This window comes from Echeneis naucrates, chromosome 24, assembly GCF_900963305.1.
Source record: "Echeneis naucrates chromosome 24, fEcheNa1.1, whole genome shotgun sequence".
Classification (NCBI taxonomy): Eukaryota; Metazoa; Chordata; class Actinopteri; order Carangiformes; family Echeneidae; genus Echeneis; species Echeneis naucrates.
Window position 1 is genome coordinate 4,241,508 of NC_042534.1, and position 27,163 is coordinate 4,268,670.

The window sequence follows — 27,163 nt, forward strand, 5'->3', positions numbered from 1 at the left end:
TTACATCACCTCAATCAAAACAATTAAGATGTAAAACTTTTCATTTGAGATATTGTTGTGAAATATGGGGACGCATGACTTCCATCTGTCCAGAAAACAATCTGTAACCATGATTTCAATTCCTCAAAGGACTCACAGAACAAGTATTTCATCCCATTAGAATATCTTTTTTGGAAATTAAAAAAAGTATAAGGTATGTTGCCAAATTTGGGTTAAGTGATCAGATCAGATGTATAGTATTATTACTTAATTCTTGGAAAGTAATTATATTTAATATTTGTTGCAGTTATAGTTGATCCTGAATTGAATTTATTTTTATTTTTGATGAAAAGATTTTTTTTTTTTTTTCTGCAGCAAATCTGATCTGATGTACAGTTGTATAATTTGCTAATAGGACAGCTGCAGGAAGACATAATGGAAAACAGAACTGTGTTAAAACCCCCTGCCACTTAAGCAGATAATCTGTATTTTATTGAAGTATTGCACAAGCAGTTTCCAAGGGGTATTTATTTTTTCAGAGATGAATCAGTCTCACCCAGATTTGAGTTCTGAGTGTGACTCGCTCACCCAATCTCTGTCCAACCTGTCATGTCCAAAGGGAAAGCAGGAAGTAGGTGAGATGTGTTTCCTGCTGGAATGTGAAACGGCTTCCTTGGCTGCAGCACAGGCTGGCACAGCCCTGGAGCGGAAAGCAACAGGAAGGAACAGAGTTTCCTTACTAATATATTCAGTGCACATTTCAGCCACCTGTGTATAACTTCTACTTTCGTCACACCTTTTTATGAGGCTTAAACAGCTTGTAACGGGGTTTTCTTCTTTGCAAAGTTCCATCATCCCTCAAAATCCATCAAGCTGTTTTCATGTTTTGCAACAAATTTCTTTCAAAATGTTTTTGTTTGTTTGTTTGCCTTTCATACAGATCGTTATTTAAATAAATGATGGCAAAGGTTTAACTTGGCCCCTTTCAGATTGTTTTTATGATCTAGTCATGAACCATGAGTGAATTAATTGTTTTGGTTATTTGTTTGGCAATATCAATATGAGTGATTTAGAAGAAAGTTATTCTTAACTTTGCTGCCTTGTGGTAGAGTGTCAGTCTGTCAAACATCCTGCTCTCTGTGATGATACATATTGTGTGGAAAAGCTCAGGTTTTGGGTGACTAATATGAGATACTGTATTAGGATGGACAGAGGGCTGAAATAAAGTGAAAAGAAAGATGCAGTTTTGAATAATGAGCCTTATTATGGATGTACTCAAAGTCTGGGAGCTCTTTTGTTGAATCGGTGTGCCTTCAATCACTTTTCCCATTCCATTTTCCTGTCATTTTTCATGCTTGTCGTTTCTCAGCTCCTGCCCATGTACCTGCCTGTCTGCGTCTGCTTTGCTTCCTCCCTCTTGTGACATGAAATCCACTCATACACAACTAAAGAGAGAGCTGCTTTCATTCTCAGCGCTTCTTACTCCTCTCCTTACTGCATTGCTTTTCCTGGATCACTGTTGCCCACGCAGAGCAGCGCCATTTTGGAAATCTGCAGCTCTTTCTGATGGCTGTAATCCACAACTTTCTGTCTGCGGCTCAAGTAGTCACCTATGCTATGAGGCAGTGGAAAAAACCTAACATTCCTCAGTTTCTGATCAAATGCACCCTTTGCTAGCAGTAAAAAACAAACCCTGAATTACAGAATTGAAACAGAGCAAGTGAGACCATGTTGAGATGTACTTGTTACTGGGAAACATGTAATTATAATCTACATTTCTGTTTTTGTTCCTTTCTATCTCCCTCCATTGCTGCACTATGGTGTAATAGCATTTCATGATGCATCAAATGTTTTTTTGTTGTTGTCATGCAGCAACCCAGATTTGTTTATTTACTTTGTTATATAAATTTTACACTGATTTGCAGAAATTTGGTGATTTATGCATAGAAGCATCCTTCTGTTAAGCCATATTATTTGAGTTTGACAAAGTGTCCTTTAGCAGGTTGTTATTTAGTTGTTTGTTCTTTCTTCCGTGTTCTGTTTCTCTCATTTGTTAGCTTTTCTGTTTTCCTTTTTGTAAAATGTTCCTTTCTGAAACTCACCACTAATGTCTTGTTTTTTTCCTTACATCTCTTGTCTATGCTCTTTCTTAATGCCCTCCATTTCTTTATCTCCCTACAGTACATCAGCCTCCAGCCACCATGTTAATTACACTACACTTCTTTTTCTCTATTATTCACTACTCTGCTATTTCTGTCACTCTCTCTGCTGTGCCTGCTTCTGCTACGTTGCCAGCATTTTGCCAGGGTCTGCAGTGGCTGTTAATATGAGGAGGGGGCGTGTGCTGGTTCCCAACTCAACAACAAATGGCTGTTTAGCGTCATCTGATTGGCATAGATTAGAGGGCTCTTGGTGGTGATGCGGAGGTGGCTTTTGCAGAGGACCTGGCAGCTTCATCACTGCTGTCTGAGAACAGCCGGCCGAGCCAGCCACCCAGAATTTATTTTACTATATTAATGCCATTTTGCTCCATTAAATATAGTTGAGGGTTGATAAAACATGGGCTAGGGTGCTCATATGATGCCATTTTCAACTCATTAATGGTTTATTTTTAATAGAGCTACCTCACAACTGAGATCAGACCAACCTACAAACAGATGCAGCAGCCTGGGAAAAATAATCACTTCATTAATGCATGTGTCTTAGTGCCAATAGTTTGGAACTAATGTCCAAAACTGCTTAATTGGTGTTCAGTTTAACCAAGTTAGACTAGCCAGTTTTGACGAGTGCACTGTGCACTCACATCACATCTTTTTTTTTTTTTTAATTATAACTTACCAATACCAACACTGGTTACCGATACCAATACTGAGAAACCAGTACACACACACATGCAGCTGCTGCCAAAAACCTGTGAAACTGAGGAGCTAGTGCAGCGTCCTTTAAGCATGGTGCCTGCAGCATGGTTAGATTCAGTTGATATTTTTAGGTACCAAAGTGCTATGGTAAATGGATTGTAACCTCTAAGATAGGACCCCCATTCAGTCTATGTGTGCCTGAGTGCATGTGCTCTCTGCTCTTTACTTATTTATTGTCTTAAGAAGACACCCCAGAGTGAACAAGGTGTGATTGTGCAGTTAATGTCAGAGAGGTGTCGCAGAGTTTCAGAGAAGAGAAGCAACTGTTGGTCAACCATGCAATGCTGAAATTCTTTTCTGAAATTACTGTGGTGCTGAACTTAATCACTGAATGCTATCAAAGTGACATCATGAGCTCAACAGTGAGATTTAAGACAGGAAGTGCTTATGCAGCTAGAACAATGAAGGGCGCTGTGGCTTAACAGACAGAAAGTAACAGAATTCATTCAAGGAGTGCTTAGCACAGCACAGCAACCTCCATTCACAAATAAACATTTTGCTAACATCACAATATTCATATGCTTTTTAAGTTAAGCCTGCAGGTATGATTTCTAAAAAGTTGAAAATTAAACTGAAGTGATACAAATCCTTTCCAGTCAGGACAATTCTCATGTTCATAACAACACAAAGCACAAAAACTGACAGAATCAGACTGGGGATGATTTTTATTTTTATTTTTTTTTGTGTGTGCTTTCTTTCTTTTTTCTCTCAATTTGCAGCAAACCTGTTGTGCAGAATTTGAGGTTCTGCTAATGTTTGAAATGATGTACCTTAACAGTCCATTAATCAGCCACCTGTCCGTCCCATGGATGGGTGGACAGCCTGAATGAACTTTGGCCTCAGCTGAATGACATGAAACAGAAAAGTCGACATGGCACAATTTCCCACAATTGTAAAACACAATAAAAAAACCGAACATGGTATGCAGGCCTTAAATAATATTATTTACCCTGCAGATAAATAAAGTTGCTTTGACCAAATACAAAATGTGAGCTCTCAGTTGATGATTTAAGTTGCATGGTCACACAGTTACATCACTATTATCAGCCTATAAATAACTGATCAGCCTGCAGGGAGAATTACTCTACCTCTCCACCCACCAACAAGCCTTCACCTTCCCAAAATCCTCTGCCTGCCATGAATAATAGAGGAGCTTGTCACGATGGCAGTTGGCTCTGTGTACCTGATTCATCAGCACACGTGACCCAGATACCACTGTCCTGTCTGAATGGTTTACAGCCAATGTGATGGTGAAGAGTACAGTAATGCAGTAGTTCATTCTCTGGGATTTTGGCTGGATGTGAATCAGGAGCTCTTACAAAGTTTAGCTCAATAGCGAGTGAACTGGCATTGCAAAAACAGCAGTGTCTGCCAGCATAATACAAATCAGTGTAACAAAAACAAAAAAACAAAAAAGAGTTGGCCAAGGTTGAGCGTCGTAAGCTGCACAAAGGTAGCAGTTGATCTCTGTTGTTGATTCGAATTGTTAGAGGTACCTTTTTTTTGTCAAACGGGTGTTTTAGTATATTTTTTACTGTGCATTAACCTTTTTTTGATGAATAATGTGTATTTTCACTGTCTTTGATGGTTAAACATAGATGTAAGGTATTGTGTCTTAGTGTCGAGGTGGTTTGTGGCCTTGCTGAAACTGCTTTGCTGAGCAGAGCAGTCACATTCATTGTTGAGGTAAGGTACCCATTCTTGCACAATGTTTTTTTTTTTTTTACTGCAGTGCTGTTTTAAACAGTTTTTCAGCTAATGCTGTGGGAACAGTTCAAATGTGCAGACACATGCTTGCACGTAGGGGGGAATGTAGGCAATGCTATCGCTATTGCTGTTGTTGCACAGCGTGGTCCTGAAACACTGAGTGGCACTTACCGAGTCCCTCGCCTCTAAATCTCTCTCCTACTTTTACCCCCCTACTTCCTGTCACTGCTGTTTTTCCTTTTCTCCATCGAAAGAGGCACCATCATGGCTGTCGACTAAGGGATCTGTTTACACTGATATGTGACACTTAGATGTCTGAGAAGAAAAGTAGTGTTTCTTCTCTGATTGCACCTTACTAACATCCTTTGCAATAAATCTGTATTTCATGTGACATTTCCAGGAACCAGGAAATCCAGGAAATTTAATCATCACCTCTCATGCCAACTGAGTGACTCCATCTACCCAGGGCCAAGTACAGCCTCTGTATGGGAAAAGCATGTGCACGTGACGGCTTTTGTGAAAGCTTTTGTCAAAAGGAGGGCTTTTTATAAAGCACACTGCACTATAAAACTTAATGAAGTTTTAGTGAAAAGCTGCTGCTAAAGTGGAGTCATGAAACAAACCATATAGATACAAAGAGTCCACATTCAAGACTCTTTGTATCTATATGGATACAAAGAGTGTATCTATACTGCATTCAAGTACGGCCATACCTTGAATGCAGCGTTATGCAGCTCTCTGGTGCACAGCAGAATGCAACCCCAGTCATTACATGCTATTGTTCAAGGTATTCAACTTCTTTGTTTGGAGCTACTGGGACATTCTTGAGGTCTTCCAATGCTTCTGTGTTGGCAAACCCAAGGCATGGAAAGCTGTCCATTCCATATGTGTCGTTCTCATGAATGTATATTTCTAGGTAATTTCTTCAAATTTTGCAAAAACACTCACACTCAGATCATGGTAGTCAGTGGTTAAAGTTCAAGGTCGCAGTGACCTCACAAAACTCTTTTGGCGTTGTAAACATAGTAATTTAGGCCTGGAGGGAAATTTGGTACAAATGGACACTTTAGTGCTCAATGTTATGGTGCTGTGGCAGAAAACCACCGGGTGCCAGGGTGGTAATTCAAGACAAGTGTTTTTAATACATTACATAGAAAATGCTTTACTTACTATAGCAAAGTTTATATAATTAACTATTATGTGAGGCCACTCACTATAACTATTATGACACATGCAGACGTGTATAGGCCCCTACCTCATCTCCGCCAATTGCCTAAGTTGCCATTCTGTAGTAGTAGTAGTAGTTGGGCATAGGGGTGTGTGCCATTGATTTCACACTTGAGAGAAAGAGACAACACCAGTATACCTCAGAGCACCCAGAAAGCCCATTTTACATTTCATTGAGCCAGAGAAGAGACCCCACCCCACTGCCAAGCTCTGCAGAGGGAGCAAAAACAGCAAAGCATGTTTATCTTTCCACACAATTACAATTTCACTTTGAAAGGCTCTGAGCTGAAACTCCAACACTTTAGAGCGCCTGCTGCTCCGCAGCTTTCAAAGAGAATAATGTTTGATATATTTATTTTTTTTTCCTCCTTATCTTCCCTCTGTGTCTTGGCCTACCATTTCCTCATCTACACGCAGACAAGTTGAGATGAAAAGCAGTTTGACTTTCGAATGGCTGTGTAGAATATAACAACACACGGCTGCTACTATTACATTTAGTCGCACAAGGGTTTTTACATGTCTGCCTTTGGTTCTAAATTTTAGCTTTGGGTACATCATTGGTGCTGAGCAGTTATTGCTTGCGGTTCTGAGTTGCAATTTCCACAAAGCATTTGAAGCTATCATTACTATGACATAAACTTTATGCTTATAGTTTATATTTAGTAAAGTTTGACTATGAATTAAAGACTTTTAAAGTTTTCAATTAAACCATCTGGAAACTGGGAGTCACTACTGCCAACCAGCCTGGGAAAGATGTGTGTGTGGGGGGGGGGGGTGTTGCGCAACATTGTTCGTCTGGGCGCTTGCGTGAGACAGAAGAAAGCACCTGTTGGTGCCCACTAAATGCCTGAGTCAAAATCTGGATCTTTCCCATGTGTGTGTGGGGGGAAGGGGGGTTTCGGTTCTCTGGCACATTGTGTTACCTGTAGTGGTTTTGCATTCGCACACACAATGTTTTGCCTTCGTAGCCACACCCATACCCAGCAGCATGTAGGCAGCTGGTGTTTAAGAGGACATGCCAGGTTTGAGTCAGCGTCTCTCTCTTTGCTCATTTGTAAATGGTCCACCTGCAGCCCCTGTTACACCCTCTTTTTGTAATTGCTTTCTACCTTCTACATAGAGATCCTGGGTTGAGCGGGAAACTTTCTGTGAAACTTCATTGTGACATTGTTATGGTAATTCTAAAAACATGACATGACTTGAATTGACCTGACTCACCAGTCACTGTGGTAATCACGTCTGTCTGGTGAAACAGGTGTAATATTGTCAGCTAGTGAAAGAAAATAAAAACACGAGGTTAAAGATTTTCTTTCTTTTATTATTCTTTCCCATATTTCTATCATTAAACAATAGCTGTCTGGTCACAAGGGTGACGTTTTCTCATTGCAGGCCTCAAACAAACCATTTTCTACAACTCCAATACAGACTGAGCAATGAAAGAAACTTAGTCTGCTTCCAAACTACTGTGTTTTTGAGAATGGAGGGAAGAAATGCATGGTATAGAGGCGCAGTCTTTGCATTCACCTTCCACACATGCTGTTTCTGCTCAACTTTTGTGCCCTCTCTTTTCAAAAGCTTTTCTATGACTGAGTTTAATTGTGCATCACTAGCCTCTGCCAGTCAGTCAGTCAGTCAGTCATCTGCTCTTTACTGTTCAGGTGTGTGTGTGAGACTCATTGTGCATTGGCTCATTGGATCAGGTTCACAGTCATACTGTGCCCATGGTGGCACACCTGTAATGGTTGACACCAACCTTAAGACTGGAGCAGTCAAACTGTAAACAATATTAAGCTACTCCATGCTTTCCATATTTTTCTATCACCATGGTTATGGTAATGACAACATAACATAGTACAAATTTGTTATCTATTTTAATATTACCATTTATTACTCATGGGCATTTTGTTTATTTTAGGGGCCCCATAGTGTCCTGGGCTTTCAGAAAAAATTACTGATAAATAAAATGATGACACACTTCCTGGAAATGACTGGGTAATTTGTGACTAATCATAGTCAGAAGATTTTGAGTGTGTTCATGCTGATACTTGCCAGTTAATTAATTGCAATTCTTTCCAAGCAAAATCATGAGTCTTTTTGTTGGATTAAGCATTTCATGGAAACATGCAGATGTTTCCCAATAGAAATTTGTCTATAGGCAAGAATATGTATGTGTGGAATAAAGTTTCCAATGATGAAGATATCCTTGAATTTAATTGGAACAGTTGTTTCAAAGAAAATTCCCCTGGAGATCAACGATTATTATGAACATGAACGCTACAAAACTAATTAGATTAAAAAAAGGCCTCACATCTGTCTTTATTTGGACTATAAATAGTACCACATTATATAGTTCTTTTTTATGAAACTTGAGAGGAAATTGCCAGCAAGTGCAAAAACCTGTCAAAAGCATGTTCTTCATGATGACTGATTATAACATGTCCCAGGGGGAATTTTTAAATCCTCACCCTTGCATGCAGTCAGTGACTTGATTATGGCATAATTTAATTTCAGTTTCTATCAACATATCATTACAAATTAAAAGGTTTTCCCAGCCATTGGACCATTCTCTAGCACCAACATGCCAGCCTGCAAGATGTCATGTCACGTCACCACATTTACCTCACTGCTGTTTAGTTGATTTATTAGTTTTTCACAATACGACATTGACACATCAAGCACGACACAGATGCTTTACTCACAGTACCTTCAAGTGCTCCAAAGGGAGGGGCTGCACTTGGTTTGTACCTGTGCCAAATGTTTTTGTGGAACATGAATATTCAAACTGATTTTTGCACAATGCTCAGTATTTTAATAACATATGGAAATAAATGTAATCAGTTTTAGTCTTACTACAGCAAGCTGTCATCTCCTTAGATTCTTTTACATATGTAGGTTTTTAGAGTCACACTGTGGAACAACTGGTATTGCCGCCGGCTCACCTCTTAAGCTTTTACAGTGCATACTGCGTTGTCCCAAGTGGAGGGTAATGCTTTCAGTTGGACAGTGCTTAAAGCAGGAGAGGGCAATGGCCCAGTTTTTAAATTTGTTTTTGTCTGAAATACCCAAATGGTTAAGCTGTCCATGTTATTATTTTCTATTTCTCTAATAGTCATAGTTGCTGATTAGATATCAATTTGCATGAGAAATGAAAAAAAGGTAGAAATCATCCACTCATAGCAATTAATTTGACAGACAGACACGATCATTAAAAGAGGTTTCTGCTGTATTACAACAATACTTTTATAAAGTCACGCTAATGGTCCCGCTCACCATCATATGTAAGATGCCAATTAATCCCCACTGTTAACAGTTTCCAGTTGGCTGGACCAGCAGCAGACAACTTCAGCAACACTTAGCTGCACTGAGCTGCAATGCTACACATTTAGCTCAGGAACTGACCTTGTTCAGATTCTGCTCTAGGTTACTGAGTATCTGTCACTGTAATTGGTCCTTTGTGACTGCAGAGAGGCATGCTACACCACATTTACCCGTTTCCAATCCCAGTCTCCAATAAAGTATACTCCTCTCCTCTCTCACTCTGCTCTCTAACTCTTGATCTCTCTCCAACTCTCTCCAACTCTCATTAAAGAGTACTACCCAGTCCATAGTGGGAAAGAAAAGGCACTCTGCAGGTAGTTATTTGGGATCAACTTTCTAAGTGTGATTTCAAAGTCGTCAATGGTTCGTAGTGGAGGGTACAGTCTTACTGTTGACTTTCTACACTGGTACTTCAGTGGAACTTCATGCAGAAAAATTATGAAACTATGAAGTGCCATCTTGGTAGCTTTGCTACATTAATGAATCATGGTGTAAACTGACAGTATCTGGCTTTGTATTTGTGAAAATTAATCATCAAGTGGTGAGAATACATGAAACAGGTGCTATTCTGTTTGATTGACAACAGCAGCCTGCATTCTTGTGTTCTTATTTTCGATCTTAGCATAAACTTTACTCATTGTCAGGAAAGGTGCTTCATATGTGATGCAAATCAATGCTTTGCTTGACATTGTGATCAGGTCTGAAATTATGGAAGAAAAAAAAAAAAGTTGGGCTGAACTTAAAGCAAAGATATGGTGGAATCTATGAAACTGCTTGCTCATCTGTGTTTCAATAGATTCTATTTTTGGGATTATGCAACGCTTTGTTTGCAAACACTGATCTACATATCAGTTTATCAAAGATTTAAAATGAAGCAAACATGCTCAAATTACATGCTCAAATGTTTAGGCATGTTTAAAAAAAAACAACAACAAAAAAAAAAAAAAAACCCTCTGAGGACCTTAATTTATTTTCGTGCTCTTTCATTTGTTCAAATCACAATATTTTTTTGAGTGAATTGAAATTGTTGGAATATTATACTCCAAAGATGGTTGTTTATCTACTAATACACTACTTGAGACACAAATACTGGTAAGCCTTGAGATAAATTTACAGTATGGGTTTTTTTTTGTGTGTGTGTGTGTGTGTGTGTGTGTTTGATGCATTATCCAACACAAAACTCAAAGGCCTCTTTAGCATATCAAAATGTTCCCACAACACAAGCCTCTGCAGCACATGCGTCTGAAAATGGAAATATCCCAGTCTCTCTCACACACACACACACACACACACACACACTCACCAACACCTTGCTGTGAAATGGGAAAGACTTTGAGTTTGCCTTTTTAGTCTCTGCCTGCTAGACTTCAAACACTTTAAAGCCCAACTGAATCCCAGACTACAATGTCATGCTGCTCAAACAGAGCCATTTGAACAACTCAACAAACCACATTACAGGAGAGCACATACTGTTGTGTTGTATTTACGGGCGTCAAGGATGCAAGGTGCAGGTAGAGAAATGCTGTTTTTTTTTTTTTTCCTCTTCCTTAAAGTATTCTAAATTAGTTTACATTAAAATAACTCAACAGTAATGTGTCCGCTAAAACACTGTTCTGGTGTCTCCATAATAGGTTCTTCTTCACATTGATTTTGATTAAGCTCAGCATAAATGTTTTTCTAATTTCCTGAGCCTCTCAAAGGAAATGAGATGATGGTGATGATGCTGGTTTGGATATTATACTCACTTAACAGTGAAAAACTTGGCTTCCTTAAAGAAGTCCAGGCCAGGAGGTTCTGTTTATCAAAATTATTTTGGGCATTTTCCACACTGCCAAAACAGACATTGTTACCAGTAAAATGACATTGGTCTGGAAATAGTTGGACTTCCTTCAGAGAAAATGACTGGATCATGGATTTGGATCAGAAGCTATCATTGGTCTGATATGTGATCCTGCCGTAAAAGTGGACAGACTTGGGGGCTGCCCTGGCTCTCTCAAACATAGCCTCATTAAGACTGTTGGATCTGTGATGCCAAAAATTATCTAACTTGATTTCTCTCAGATCCTTGTTTTTTTTTTTTTTTACTTACTTTCTTTCTGTGTCTTTATTGTTATTTGCAGTTGCTGGTTGATTTGAGTTCACCCAAAGCATGATTGTAATGCACATTGCCTTATAAAGGCTTTAGCTGTGAGCACCCATCATCAAAACATCCCTTTCCATCAGGTTCCGGGTACAAAAAGGTACAAAATTTCTTCTATTCTTTTTATTTTTATTGGACACCACTGAATTAAAATTGTTGACTGTTTGCATTTAACATCAGATGCTATTCATGTTCTTTCTGCAGAACCAAATGTGTCCATGAGACTCTTCCGTCACTTCACTCAGTGCGCATTATGTTGACTCTAATCTAAAGCCATCAGTCCCTCCCTGTCCCTCCCATCTCCCCTCCCTGCATCCTCTCCCATCTCCATCATGACCAGTCTGAAGCGTTCTCAGACAGAGCGTTCGGTAGGGGGCTCAGTGCCAGCAAGTGATGAGTTCTACACCCGCCGCCTGCGACTTCCAAATGGAGGGGCACCACCACCACGTAGCGAGAGTGCCCACATCTCCTCTTCCTCCACCACCGGCACCAACCCTGGTGTTCCTAAGATGGGGGTTCGGGCTCGAGTGGCTGACTGGCCCCCAAGGAAAGATGGAGGTGGAGGTGGTATTTGGCACATTACTGTGGAAACAGACTCCCCCAGTTCTACGAACACGACCAGCTCTTCTGGATCAGGAAGTGGAGATAGAGAACGACTTGGAGGAGGGGGTGGAGGAGGAGGAAGTGGAAGTGGTGGTAGTAGTGGCAGTGGAAGTGGAGGGATGTCCGCTGTCACAGCCCACAGCAATCTGTCAGCCAAGCTGGGCCACCTGATAAGCCCACAGGACTCATCTATGCTACGCAACATCCACAACACACTAAAGAGCAAGATGCAAAGCAAGGGGAAGGACAATCGCTTCCTGTCACCAGATGGCTATCTGGGCTCACCTCGCAAAGGCATGAGGCGTATCCGCCAGCGCAGTAACAGTGACATAACCATCAGTGAGCTAGATGGCGATGGCAATGAAGGCTGGTCCTTCTCAGGGTGGACACCCATGCACCGAGAATATGGCAGCACTTCATCCATAGACAAACATGGTGTGTCAGGAGAGAGCTTCTTTGACATGCTAAAGGGATACCAGTCCTCTGAGGCCCCTGATCAGCGAAGCCCAGCTCCAGAGAGGCTAACGGAGCTCCTTACCGTGGCCCCCATAAAACAAGCTGCCCTTGACTTGCCAGATGGACCTTTAGGCCCAGCTAGGGGTAGTCCTGCTAGCCGACTGAAAGAGAGAGAAAAGCACTTGAAGAGAAGGTCAAAATCAGAGACCGGCGGAGAGTCAATATTCCGAAAGCTGCGCAGTGTGAAGGTGGAAGGTGACACATCAAGGGCTGGCTCCGATGCTGAAGACGGGGGAAAAGGAGATGAAAGTGGCCCACCTCCCAAACCCTGGGTGTGCCAAAAAGGCTTTGCCCATTTTGATGTTCAGTCTCTACTTTTTGACCTCAATGAAGCAATCCACAGTCGGCATTCTGGGTCCAAACGCAAGAACACCACGACCGGTGCCTCAGCTGCTGCTGCTGCCTCTGCATCAGCCACGTCCTCCCTTTCCTCCAATCAGGGCGGAGTGTATGGATCACCCTGTGGCTCCCAAGAGGAGTTAAGTAAGGAGGGGGCAGGAGGACATCCTACCAACCCTGCCTTGGACCCTGGTGATGACAAGAGCAATGATTTGGTGCTCAGCTGCCCTTGTTTCAGGAATGAAATTGGTGGAGAGGGTGAGAGGAACATCTCTCCTGCGAAACAGGTAGTTTCTGTACATAGGCAGCATTTTTATATATATGGCCACTTGTTTTATTTTTGTGCAGGGCCTGCTAATCTTAATTAATCTTAATTAAAAGTTGCAGTTAGCATAATCGATTCTTAACTACAAACTGATTCTGTAATATTGAAAATACACAGAAGATTAAATATAAATGTATTTGCCCGATTAGTTGCCTTACTTTTCCTTATCTTTAAATCTCCAGCATGGCAGCATAGGCAGCGGTGGGAGCTCAGGCAATTCTTCAGGCAATGCAGAGGAAGGACCTTTGGATGCCACACTCACGACTCATTTTACCAATGCTGGTGTTGCTGTTTTGGAGGCCCCTAAAGATGGGCCAAGCCAACATGCTGACAGGTCCAAACGGTATATTGTAGAACACGTTGACCTTGGCGCCTATTACTATCGAAAGTACTTCTACCTCAGAGGTGAGCGTATGTTTGAGCTTTCCTGATTTTGTGTTTATTAACTTTTTAATATATATTTTGTTTAATCTGAATTCTTTTAGGAAGATTTTTAAAAATATACTCATTATTGGCAAAGAAAATTTCCTATTTTCATTCATGCCTCAGCTTTTGACCTTCAACATTTGGCACAAAATCCAGTCATTCAAATGCATGAATTTTACCAATGAAAAGGAAAAGAATGACACCTGAAGGAGGACGCATTAAGATAAGCAATAAATTGTTTTTAATCTGTTTTTTTTTTTGGCAGGTTGTCAAATTCTCCTCCCATTGGGACAACAAATAAAACTGGGCATAAATTGCACATTTTTTTTCCTCTCCGTTTTATAAATTTCACCTCTTTGACTTGGCCCATAGAGCACTGGAACTATCTGGGGGTTGATGAAAACCTGGGTCCAGTGGCGGTGAGTCTGCGAAGGGAGAAGCTGGAAGAACACAAAGACCATGGCCAGCAATACAACTACAGGGTCATCTTCAGAACGAGTGAGGTACATTGAATTTGACATACTGTAGATTGACATATGTTGTGTTTTATCAGCTTGCTTTATTGCTTGTTGTGTTATTAGATTTACCTCTAATAGTCCTGCCCTTGTACCGGTGTATATACAATGTTTGTAACCGTTCCCTATGGACTCATGAGTGTTCTTGCTCACAAATGTGTCAATAGTTAGCATACCCTGAACTGACTGATGTTTTGAAGGAGCTATTATGAGTTCAAATTGTGTAGGAGTTTAAGTATAGGATCAGATCTCAGCCATGTGAATTGGAAAAGCCTAGTTGGGGGAGGGAGTGCGACATTATAAAAGCCTCATATGGAGGCTTTTTGATATAGCTCAATACCTTTTTAATGCCATTTCCTCTCTTTCTTATCACTGCCTGAAAGTATGGCCTGTTTGATTTATTTTGTAATGTATTCTATCAGCTATTTTTTTCACAATATCCATCTCTAATTAGCAGTGAGAGGCAATCTTTTGTGTATCCCTGTAGCCCTTGCTGACATCTCCAGTCGACAGACAAGAGCCACAGATCCATGTCCTCATTCCCTGAGCTGCACGCCCACCCAACATCTTTGTCAGGCTTCTCTGAGGACTGAGCTGTGCCATTTTGCAGCTAAACGAGACTAAAATAGTGCTAAAGGTATTTGAGTGGAGAAGGAAAAGCAATGCTTTTGTTTTGAAACGCACTATGAGTAAGAGCCCATCCAATCTTTTGGAATGACGCACAACCTACTGTGCTATGTTTTCCTCTCTCTGCCCCCCCTTCTCCATTCTAATTGCTATTTCCAGAGCAAGAAGCTGGACAGGTACACATAGTGTGTGAGTGTATTAGGGCTGTCAAATGATTAAAATTTTTCATCAGATTAATCTCATGGCTGCTGTGGACAGGGTTAGGGTTATTTATATTTTTCACGATTAATATTCATTCATAATTAATTGTTTCATTTTTTGATGGCAAAAAAACTTGTGAAAGAAGGCAATATATAAATACTTAACATCTGTTTATTTAAGCTAAAGATCTGATGTGTTGTCCATGAGTATCGATTACTCTTGTAAAGTTTCAATACTAACTAATTAATGCGAAATAAAAGCATGTGTCCCTTCCGAATCTTTTAGTGTAACTTGCTCCATGTATTTCTGCCCTCTCCAAGGGACAGTCCTGCATACTAATCCTCAGCTTTGCTCTGTATTGCTGGCCACCATATTGGACAGTGACTTATGGCTACTCAGCTTGGACAAACTTCATTAGCCTGTGTGGCTGTGTGTGTGGGAGTGAGTGGGATGCACTGATGTTAAAGAGCAAAGTCCATGTTCACTGTGGACAGTGTTTCTCCTGTCATGAGCTAGGGTGCTTCTCATTCTCAGTTTGTTTAACACTCAGGCTTTGGTAAAACTATGGGCCTTCTGAACACTCTACAAAGACACATTTATGTTTCTTAAGAGGCCTTGGGACCACCACAGATAATCCAGCTGTGTTTATTTGTTTGTGTCGGACACTCGTGTCTTCGTCTCTCTCTCCACAGTTTTCTTGATTAATTCATGTAGGCTGTGTGCTATTCAGTGATCAAAGTAGAAAACATCAGCCAAATTAAAATCTCGCTCTGTCATTATGATCATATTTGTGTAGTAATACACTCTAAAAATAACACAACAATTCCAATATTTACAGACTAGGAAGTTAGTTTTATCGTAGAACATAGTGTTTCACTCTAAGACTATGACTTGGATAAGTACAAGCGGTGTAAGGAACATTAGTGACTATCACACAGTGCAAGTCCAAACATCTTGGGGAGTTTGTAGTTTTATAGTCCTTTTCATAACTAAATTTGAACTTAAATAAAACAAAAAGAGCTGCTGTTCTGATCCTTGCATCTCCTGTTTTTTGTCTTTTACCTGTGCTTTGCTGTGTCCAGCTGAATACGTTGAGAGGCTCCATCCAAGAAGACGCAGTTCCTTCAACATCCAAGCATGGCCTAGCTCGAGGCCTGCCTCTCAAAGAGGTGCTAGAGTATCTGGTGCCTGAACTGAATGTTCACTGTCTGCGTCTGGCACTCAACACTCCCAAGGTCACTGAGCAGTTGATGAAACTGGATGAGCAGGGGGTAAGGGTGAACTTGATTAATTCCTTTGATTGTTCATATTGGAGAAATTCCTTTTTGTTCGAAAGTCCATTTCAGTAAAATTGCTGATAATGGCCTTGGTATTCCTCAAAAAAATTCCTTGGCACATAATATGCCTGTCTTTGAAGTAAAGTTTCTCAGCCATTATCTTGCACTTCGCTCAGCACATTGTTTTCATTTTGGATTATATTCATTATTTAATGGGTGAATGTTTAATTGAGAGAAAATATTCATTTTTCATGTTCACTTTATTCAACTGTTTAGTGCCACAATCATGATTATACCAGTATCATTTTGTGTTTTAGAGGAGAAACTCCACCACATCTTGGCAAACACAGACGACTCCTTAAAAATAAGTAAAATACAAAACAACCTATTTTGATACTTGATCTCACTGACGCATTCATCAAAAGCTGAACTTCTGTAAATGTCAACATGATTTCTCTGAAAAACTGCACCACGATGACTGCAGAGCATTCTAATGTGGCTATTCTTAAAATGCCAACATGAGTTCTCCCTAAAATGTCAACATAGTCATTCAGAGAAGAATTCTACGGAGTAATTCTCATGTGCCCCCATTTCGTTATAACAAACTCTATTCTCTCTCCAGTTGAGTTTCCAGCGGAAGGTGGGGGTGATGTATTGCATGGCAGGCCAGAGCAGTGAGGAGGAAATGTACAACAACGAATCAGCTGGTCCTGCGCTGGAGGAGTTCCTTCATCTTCTGGGGGAGAGGGTTCGACTCAAAGGCTTCACTAAGTACCGAGCTCAGCTGGACACCAAGAGTATGTACACACATGGAAATAATAATAATATTAGCAATAATAACTATAAGAATGTATAAGGGGACAACTTACAGATGATTTCAAAAAGACTTGACACTCTATCTATATAAGTTGAAGTTCAATTCCCCAGAGAGCATTGTGGGAGGTGACCAGCAATGCCATGATATGTGTGTTTACTGCCAGTAAATTTAATGAGACTTTAAATTTAATGAAATACTGAAGTGTGTTGTTCTTGAAAGTATTTTGCTGTGCTGTGGAAATAAATAGAGCTAAAGCTCTATTTATTTATATTTCCTTTCAAGTAAAAGGAAAACTTGGCTGAACGCACTTAAAAAAGGACAGACCATTTGTATTAGCCATTGACACTGGTAATTCTTACTCTCTTTGCAATACCAAAGTGCAGTGGGAGTGCTGCACACATTATCCAGCCCGTTTATATCAATAGACAGTGTTTTTAAAAGAGGCCTCTCCTTCTCCCTTCTGCCCTTCAGCCTCAGTCTGCTTTAATTCCTCTGGCTTCTTTCCATTGATTCTTCAGTTTCCTCTCTGTGCACTGCCTTCAAAACAAAAAGTGCCTTCATTTCACATGTGTGACAGATGGCCTTTGGTTTCATATTATTCTGTGGCAAAATGATCCTGATACCACTTCCTTTTGTCTGGCCACCTCTGTGATCTCCACGGATAAGTTTATACCCATATTCCCCTTTATATGATCAAAATCTGTGTTTGATGGTACATTCATTACTTCTCTCTACTCTCTACTCTCCCATTCACTTTTTGCAGGATATGCAAAACATCCCTCAGTAACCTAGTAAATTAATTACGGTTATTCAAAGTACTCCCTTAAGAAAGATAATCTAGCTAGGTTAAATATGGCCTTTTAAACACCTTTTGGGCTGTTTTGTTTCCTGATCACTTTGATAGACTGTGGAGGCGGTTATTAACATGTAGTGGCTCTCTTGGGCTCCAGAGCCTGTTATGAGCTCAAAAAAATACTCTGTCATCTGATCAGCATGTGCAGATGATGTCTGGTTATAGTAGTAGTTTGGAATGGAAATGTTTTAGAGTTACTATAGAATACTGTATATTTTGTCAGTCGGTGTTCCCGAATGTGCTCTAATAGAATTAGATTTTTATAGAGGTTTCCAAAGATTTAAAAAATGTCATGCAACTCTGTTACATTGGTATTATTTGCTCTCAACTAAGCAAATGCAAGCAATTGAATCCAGTAAAGAAGATGATGTTACATCAGTTCTAAACAGGCGGCTGTGTAATCTGTAATCAAAACCATGAGGAATTCACATGTAACTGTTTCCCCCTTCAGCTGACTCGACAGGCACCCACTCCTTGTACACCACTTACAAGGATTATGAGATCATGTTCCATGTGTCTACCATGCTGCCCTACACACCCAACAATAAGCAACAGGTATGTTAAAGGCGTCACATTACAAACACGCTGAAATTCATACATACAAATTTAAGTGTGTGTCTTTTTTCTACCTTAATTCCCCTTTTGTTGTGTGTTGCTAGTTACTGCGGAAGCGTCATATTGGGAATGACATTGTCACGATTGTGTTCCAAGAACCTGGAGCACTTCCATTCACTCCCAAAAACATTCGCTCACACTTTCAGCATGTCTTTGTGATCGTGCAGGTACACAACCCCTGCTCCGACAACAGCTCCTACAGGTAAGATTCAACAGCACCACATATGATAAGCCGTACGCGCAGATAATGGGCATATATATTTGTTGAACTATGTGGATTATTTAAAGCCAAACTGTGTTGGGCTAGTGAATTGTGGCAGTCCAAAACTTACTATCTGCTGGCCTATGCTACATTTAAGAAATACAAATTGTGAGCATTCTTCAGATAGAATGGATTATTTATGTTTAATTATTTTTGCAGGAAATTTTTAGTATGTGACTAAACAATGATTCCAACAGTGGACAGCTGAATGTACAGGTTTTGTGTCTCTGTGGTGTTAAAACCCTGTTAGACTATTTTTAAGACAAAGGATTAGGCTAGCTGTTCAAGCACCACATGGATCATAAGAAAGATTTTTGTTTTTGTTGTTAAACGTGGCTCATCTACCAACCTTTTTGGTGTTGATTTCACATTCGTTCCATAAATAGGGTGAGGGTGTCTTTTAAAAATGTGTTATCTCATATTTAGACCACTTTATTGCATGCATTAAAAAAAAAAGCCTTGATAAAGACTTTTGTTTCACTTATTGCGTGCGCATTACCTCTCATGAATCACTCACCATCACTGCTGAAACAAATGCTCTTATCTGTCGGTGCAGAGTTGTACAGCTTTCATTGCTTTTGCAGTTCCATCTCTCCATCATGGAGTAGGCTGTGAGTGTTTAGAGCCCTCCCCAAAGATCACGATTTATTACCACATTGTCTGAGATGTGTAATATGGAGTACGGTATGCCAACCTGCAGTCATTTTAAAGGAATAATGAACAGTCCGCCTCTTCTCTATTTCCGGTTTCAAACCTTTTGGCTGTGAAGGACATTTCATTCTGTTTATTTCTGCCTTTGCCTTGTTATCTACTGTTCTGTCATTCTTTCTTACCCTGCCCGCCATTAGCTTTCCTCTCTCATACTAATGGCTGCTTTAATTGCTGTCTGTGCACATTATGTGAGGTCTTAATTGCCCCCCATGAGGCTACTTCGTTACTGAGAGACAACATGCACACTCAAGAACCCTGAAACAGAGTGATGATAGAGCAAATACTACTTACATGTCCCTTTTGTGACTCTCAAATGTCGATTACGTTATCTCAAGTGAAAATTGCTGTTAAGGTGAAACGTCGGGTTTCAGAGGTAAATTATGAGTCCTAGCCACCACAGCAAAGTCGACTGAGTCACAATGTATTAAGTAAGGATGACCTGAATGCTTTGAAGCTTTGGTGTATTTCCTCTAGGTTTCAGGGGACATTCCTATGTACACCACACTCCATTGTTCCATTTAATATGGCTCTCTGGAAGAGCTTCTCTTTCAGTGGTCAGATGTACCTGTTAATGGAAAATAAAAAAAAATTGTGTTTTTTCTCAGATTCTTCTGGGCTCACACTCAAGGGGATTTGCAAGATTTCAAAAGTACTAAAAAGAATTGACTAAGTGTTGAATATACCTTTTCCTTGTCTGCTGTAAATGGTTACATTAGTTATAACTTTCTCATGTGGTTTGTGGGCTGTGGGAAGTCTGACTGTTTCAACAGTGGATTGTATGTTCAGATTGTTTAATCCCTTTTGATGTGCTGTTACTTAGACCAACTAAGACCAACAATGGGGAAAAATGTCTCTGAATTTGAATGAATATTTTTCTGTGTTTGTTTATAAATCCATAATTTGTGGCTCCATGATATATTGTTTGATAAAATTAATTCAAGAGTTAGACAGGCATTGTTTTTGTAACACTCACAAAAATGTGATATAAAGGTCACTACATTGATGCACAGTCAGGTCTAAAAGTCTGAGAACGCTTCCCCAGTCTCCAAAATCTAAGCAGATCTTTCCAAGTTCTTTGAGAGCCTCTCAGATCATTTCCACACACAGATTTTCTTTTTATAGTGAACTAGGCCTTGTGTTTTCTGATATTTATTAACTGCTCCACTGCTGTTGCTATCCAGTATAATTAAATGCGATTACCTGTTAATCCCAACTACTTTAAAAGGCACTCTCAAATAAGCGCTTAATGGCTGTAGATCAAATGGATTTTAATGTGAGAGTTCAAGAGTAGTACATTTTTCAATACAGCATAGCTGGGATAGTATGTGTGTGGGTTAAAAAAATGGTTGCTCCTCCTCCCCCCCTTTGAAGGAATAAATTGGCATTGTGAAGTTGTAAAGAAAACACTTAACACATGTTAAAAAGTAAACATTGAGTTTATTAGAAAAGCAAATAATTGACTAATTCAACAACACAAACATGAGAGGTGAAGGCAAAGTATGCAGTTGTTTTTTTCTTGAACACGTCCGCCTCTGATGTAATGAGACTCGACAAGACTAAACAATGAGGCATTACATTTTATGAGGTAATAGAGACCATATGTCTGAGCTGAGTGTAACGCCCAACGTGTTTTGTGCGATGCAAATGATGACTTACTTCCCTGGTTGGCACAATTAGTTGAATTCTAGTCCTGCCATTTATTTGGCAGTGGGACAATTTTTATCAGTTTAAGCTACACTAGTCTAACTAGACATGCTGTACAACATAAATGGTTTATACATGGGACAAGTAGTAATATATGTAAAGTGTACCTTCCCCACATCCACGTCTGTACACACACACCTCTGAGCCTCCAAAACCCATTAGGTATTGACATGTTCTTTTTCTTGCCCTGGCTCAGTGGGCAGCAGGTTGTGGATACTGGAAGAGCAGGGCTGCCCACACACTGGATATTTATAAGACCACAAATCACTGAAACCACAGGAATGTGCTCTTTCATTGCTCCTGCCAAACCTCCTGCCATAAGGATCGCACAGCAGCCACACAACCCAGCAAATTCCCAAAGCACCCTTCCCCTCCCCAACTCATTCTGACCCTCTTTTCTTATTCTGTCTTTTTTTCCTCATTCATGTTTTTTTCCTCTTTTTGATTTGTTCCCTGGCCTGGATTCCTCTATCTTTGTCTCTCTCCATCACTCCTTTCTGTCCTGAATGAGCCACAGTTCTTTGGTTGACTGACTCATGGGCCTTTCAGATCAGTACAAGTGCTTTTGGAGTTCCAGTGAAATGTGGTGAGCGATGTTAATAGTGATGAATAAGAATAAAAGGTCCCATTTTATTTTAATCATTTGTTCAGCCTGCCTATAACTGCTTGCTGTTGCTCCTCTCCAAAATCCCCTGCACGATTCACTTGTCATTGACAGAGATACAATGCAAAGACACTCTCTTCCATCTGATTTTCAAATTATCAGTCGTCTGAAACTGTGCACTAGTATTTGTCTATAAAGTCATGTTTTGAATTTGTATTTTCTGTTTCTTTTAGGATACTTGGGGCACTTTTTGAGTTGATATAGTAATTTTGCTGGACGAAAGAGAAACATTAGCATTTCATCCTCCTCTATCGATGCCTGATGATTACAGGTCCAATATTCTCACAACTTTTTTATCTCAGATTTGATCCCCACACATTCCTGATAAAACTAAATTTAGAATCAGAAAACAAAAAAAGGATTTGGCTTGTTGACTTGGGAGGAAAATTTTCATTAGTTCACTCTCCCAAATTGAAAATCAAATATGCTGACTTTTTTAGGAATAGTTCATCTTTTTAGGTATTCTTTCTTGGGTATGAAAATCAAAATTATTGTTATCACTGTATAGTGTCTGATGCAGTTAATGTTTAATATTCAAGTCTCAAAGAAGGGTATCTCAAGTTCTGGGAAAGCAAACACTTAAGGTTTTCAGTGACAAGATCTTTTTTTTGGGGGGGGGGGGTATGACATTAAAGTTGTAGAAGCACAATAGACAGTGTGGTAACAAGACCATGAATATGAAAAAATAATTAAGTCTGAAATGAATTAGGAACTGACAGTATGGTGCCATTTTATATTTATTTTTCCCAGTTTTAATTATTCTCTTTGATGGCAAAAATGTATGGGGATCTTATTGAATATATTTCAACAATCCAATGAAAACTGACATAAATTCTCCACTTGTGCATGCACTTGCATCCACTAACAGTATTCCCAACATTCATTTACTAACATTACACTATAAAGTCTGTTTTGGTTCCCCACCTGGCTGTCAGAAAAACAAAAGGTGGGAAATTAGGTGACAACAGTTTGACGGCAGGTGTAATTGAACACCACATGTCTCCAATGAGGACAAGTTGTCTCTGAGGCATGTTTAGAAATATGTGGGAGACATTGAAGTTGCTTATTAGACAAAGTAATTAATCTTGGTGTCAACGTGTGCTGATGCATGTCAGCAGGGGAATGTGTGGGATGGGGGCTCTGACTTCCAATGCTATTCTCATCAGCTAGCATTACCTGAGTGACTATCTTAGATTAAGGTGTTTTTTCATGTGACCCACACAGATGTAGTCTTCATTAGGCCTTTATTTGTTAATGGCTTCAGACTGAGATATTATATCATAAGACATAGCCTTCCCAGTGTTTTCTTCCAGTGAGAAATCACTCCCATATCGTTTTAGGGTCACTCACACAGTCTCCCCCTCTCAGCCACATTTTCCTTTTCTCTCACTCTGGGCTCTGAAGGGCTTTGGGCAGGAGATTTTGAATAGCAGTCTCCCATCATCCTCCTCCTCTCCTTCCTCTCCGTGGCTACTCAGCTGAGTTCCTGACATACCAGACAGAGCAAACAGCCTCAGATGGCCATTCCAGGGATTTAATGAAAGGAAAAGGGAGATGTGAAGGGAGGTTGAGAGCAGTGCAAACGGCGAGGTATAGGACATAGAAAGACTTGTGACAAGAAAAAGGCAGTAAGTACAAATGCATAATGCACAGCTCTGTTTGGGTAATAAAGACAACAGCAGACAGTAAAGAAAGCATAAAGATGATTTTAGTAAGAGCAAAAAAATGAGGAGTTGAGTGCTTGAGACTCAGTACAGAAATGGTGAACTTCCAAGACATGATATGTCTGTCAAGGAGTTTTTTTTTTTTTTTTTTTTTTTTTGTTTGTTCCCATATATGAGTGAGTGAGCAAACAAAAGCATTTATATCAAATATTATAGATGTTGCCAAATATGACTGCCATTATTCTTAACTTTGCAATCCTAATGACACATGGATGTTAAATCGAAGACAGTTTCTGTAATTTCTGAGATGAAACAGCCAAATTGTCCACCCATCTGGAACAACTGATTTGCTAACAATCAATTCTTTTCTGCTCCTTGTCTGTCCGTCTTTTCCCTCCTTTCTCATCTTCTGTTCTCGCTCTGCTTTTTTACTTACAGTGTGGCGGTCACTCGATCCAAAGATGTGCCCTCTTTTGGTCCCCCAATCCCAGAGGGCGTCACTTTCCCCAAATCCTCAGTTTTCCGGGACTTCCTGCTGGCCAAAGTTATTAATGCAGAAAATGCCGCTCACAAGTCACATAAATTCTGTGCCATGGCCACGCGAACACGCCAGGAGTACTTGCGTGACCTGGCCGAGCGCCACACCACCAGCACACCCATTGACCCCTCTGGAAAGTTTCCCTTCATATCACTGGCCCACAAGAAAAAGGAGAAGAGTCGGCCGTATGGAGGGGCAGAGCTGCGCAGCCTTGGGGCGGTGACCTGGCTGGTCCATGCTGAGGATCATGGGACTGGAGGGGAACTGGAGGGTCTTCTGGCCATCTCTAATGATTTTCTCATCCTGTTGGATCAAGAGGCCAAGGCAGTAGTGTTCAACTGTGCTACAAAAGACGTGATTGGCTGGACGCTCAGCAGTCCTGCATCTTTGCGGATTTTCTACGAAAGGGGAGAAAGTTTGTCACTGAGGAGTATCAGTAATAACACTGAAGATTTCAAAGAAGTGGTCAAACGTCTTGAGGTCAGAAAATACACACACCAATACAGTACACATTTGATAAGACTGATGTGAAACAAAGAAACTGCAAAGTTTTATCACTAATTGATAATTGTTATCCTTATTTGGTTTTGAACGTGCTGTGTCAAAGTAGAGAGCAAGGGCTCTGCCACTGCACATGAAAAATTGAATTAGTTCAGTTGGTGCCAGGTTTATTTGACAAGAGAACTGAAATTATGTTGTTTAGTCCCTGTTGCAAAATGGATGGCACCTCTCATGCTGCAGGAATTTGTACCAGACCCCATGTGGCAGTTAAGGCTCTGGATGAAACAAAAACGTGGCTAAAGGTGACAAACATTCATTCATATAGAACAGGCAAGTACTAAGAAAGCAAATCAATGGCCTTAATCACTGCTGGCTCCCATTGATCATTTTACCTGGCCCACTCACAGCCTACTATTCATGCCAGCTGTCAGTCTGCCAATATGACAACATTTTTGTGTGTACATGCCAAAGCGGCTGGCTCATTACTGCGCTCAGCTTATTGAGGGAGTTTCAGAAACACCTCTGGACAACGTACTCCTAATGGCTCATACACCTACACATATAGCAAAGTAGCTCTTCCTTGGCTGTTTCCATGGAAACTGGTTGGAAAAAGGTGTTTTCTTATGTAATCATCAGTGCTTTAGAATACATTCGTTTCCCCAATCTCCCCTTACATTCAAACTGTTTGTGTGTGTGTGTGTGTGTGTGTGTGTGTCTGTCTGTGTGTGGTGGTTTTTATCATGTTTTTATGTAATCTGGATCGAGTCCACCATCTCTGATTTGCACACATGCATACAAACATACTTGAACAAACATAAATCATTATTTGGCTCAGGACTCAAAGGCATATCTCTTTCATGTTGCATTTTATGCATCTGGCGTTAATCTTCAATCATTTGGACTACTTTGGTACCAGTGAGAGGAAGAGAAGTGGCCTTGGGCCACTCGCTTTATGGAACTTGTCTCTTGCTCGCTCCCTCTCTAAGCCTCTCTTTCTGCCTCTCTTTCATGCGACTCTCTTTCCCTTTTTTCCTGTTGTTTACTCTTTACTCTCCCTTTTTTCTTGTGCTCTCTTCCTCTCCCAAACACATACTCAGAAACATCAGAGAGCATCATAACAATTCCTATCAGGTGCCAGTCTGCAGCATGATTTATTCACACTTCCCTATGAAGGTTGGCTTATTTAAGCTTTTGCTAAGGTACTGCTCAGGCCGAAAATGCAGGGCACATTCAAGCTGCCAGGTGTATCACCAGAGAGCAATGGAGCGGTATTAGCTGTGGCTGATCATAATGAAAAAGTAGTACAGACTATGGATTGGTTGCCCTTTGCATTTTGACAATTGATGTGAGCCGTGTCTCCATACAAGCTATTTGAAATACTATTTGCTTAGGAAAAGAATAGCATCCGCTTTGCAATGCTCCTCCACCCATCCTGAATGCTGAGAGTCACATCCTTCCATGAGAAACATGACGCTCAAAAACATTTCTCCTGAGCATTGCATCTCTGTGTGAACACAGCCTCAAGTGTCACGGCAAGAAACACAAGGCCTTCATTTACGTAATCTGTCAGGTGCGTGAATGTTCATGTGCCACTTGTGCTGAAGCTTTTAGTGATCTTTGTGGCCATTCATCTCTTTAGGATCACTTGAATGAGGATGCATTTGTCCACATGTACTGAACATGTACATACTTCTGCACATATATGCACACCTTCATGTGGGAAGACTTAGGTAATCCCACTAATTGCCTTCATAGCAAACAGCAGCCAAGGTCATGCACAAAGATGGAGTTTGGTTGTTATGCAAATTTGACTGAATTAACCTCACTTTTTTCTCCCTCTGCTCTTCTCCTTTTTACTGTCTCCTTCTTGCATTTTTTTTATCATATATCCTTCCATCACTTGTCATCCCTTATCTTTCCTTCTCTCTGCCCTCCCAACTAAAGCTCCTGACTAAAGGCTGTGAAACATCAGAGATGACACTTCGTCGAAATGGCCTCGGGCAGCTTGGCTTCCATGTGAACTATGAAGGCATTGTGGCTGAGGTATCCCTCTATACATGTTCCTCTGAGTCCACGCTCTGATATGATCGAGTAACTGATTGTTAATACATGTTTACCGTGAACATCTGAATGTTTTTAATGTATTCTACCTGTTCTGGAGTTTAATCTGTATGACTTCATATATAGTTAGGTTTTTTATTGAATGAGTTATTGGCAGTGCTTAGTACTTCACTTCAGGCTTGTTGGAGACTTCTTAAAACTAATTTTCTTCCTTGTATAAGACATGTGATTGAATCACACAGTATAGCCGCCAGGCTGTGGCTGTTTTTTCTCAATATATATCTTATATAAGATATCTTATATAAGATACGATATCATACAGTCAAACAACAGCAAAAACTCATGCCATACATTTATACATTTCGGACAGTCTGACTTTCTTAAATATCATTATTTCAAGATTAATGCATTTTTCCACTTGCATTCCACATTTAGTCAATTTGGAGTCAATTAAAGGAAAACTTTATTTCTAGGTGGAGCCATACGGTTATGCCTGGCAGGCAGGACTGCGGCAGGGCAGTCGATTGGTAGAAATCTGTAAAGTTGCTGTTGCAACGCTGACCCATGAGCAAATGATTGACCTCCTGCGGACCTCAGTGACAGTGCGTGTTGTTATCATCCCACCACATGATGATGCAACTCCACGCAGGTAGGT

The 27,163-nt window shown here is 40.3% G+C and overlaps 1 protein-coding gene across 4 annotated transcripts in view; it reads left to right on the top strand.

Moving 5' to 3' along the window:
- The window catches only part of sipa1l1 (signal-induced proliferation-associated 1 like 1), a 63,841-nt gene that overhangs the window by 22,629 nt on the left and 14,049 nt on the right, over positions 1 to 27,163 (top strand). For all 4 annotated transcript variants that reach the window (XR_003840474.1, XM_029496490.1, XM_029496488.1 and 1 more), the window contains 11 exons: positions 11,270 to 11,389; positions 11,494 to 13,034; positions 13,255 to 13,477; positions 13,871 to 14,001; positions 15,924 to 16,112; positions 16,741 to 16,915; positions 18,240 to 18,343; positions 18,448 to 18,605; positions 23,847 to 24,426; positions 26,392 to 26,490; positions 26,982 to 27,157. Coding sequence is in view for 3 of the 4 variants with exons in the window: in XM_029496490.1 (XP_029352350.1) it covers positions 11,622 to 13,034; positions 13,255 to 13,477; positions 13,871 to 14,001; positions 15,924 to 16,112; positions 16,741 to 16,915; positions 18,240 to 18,343; positions 18,448 to 18,605; positions 23,847 to 24,426; positions 26,392 to 26,490; positions 26,982 to 27,157 (3,248 nt within the window). In the remaining variant the exon portion in view is untranslated. The remainder of the gene's footprint in view (positions 1 to 11,269; positions 11,390 to 11,493; positions 13,035 to 13,254; positions 13,478 to 13,870; positions 14,002 to 15,923; positions 16,113 to 16,740; positions 16,916 to 18,239; positions 18,344 to 18,447; positions 18,606 to 23,846; positions 24,427 to 26,391; positions 26,491 to 26,981; positions 27,158 to 27,163) is intronic.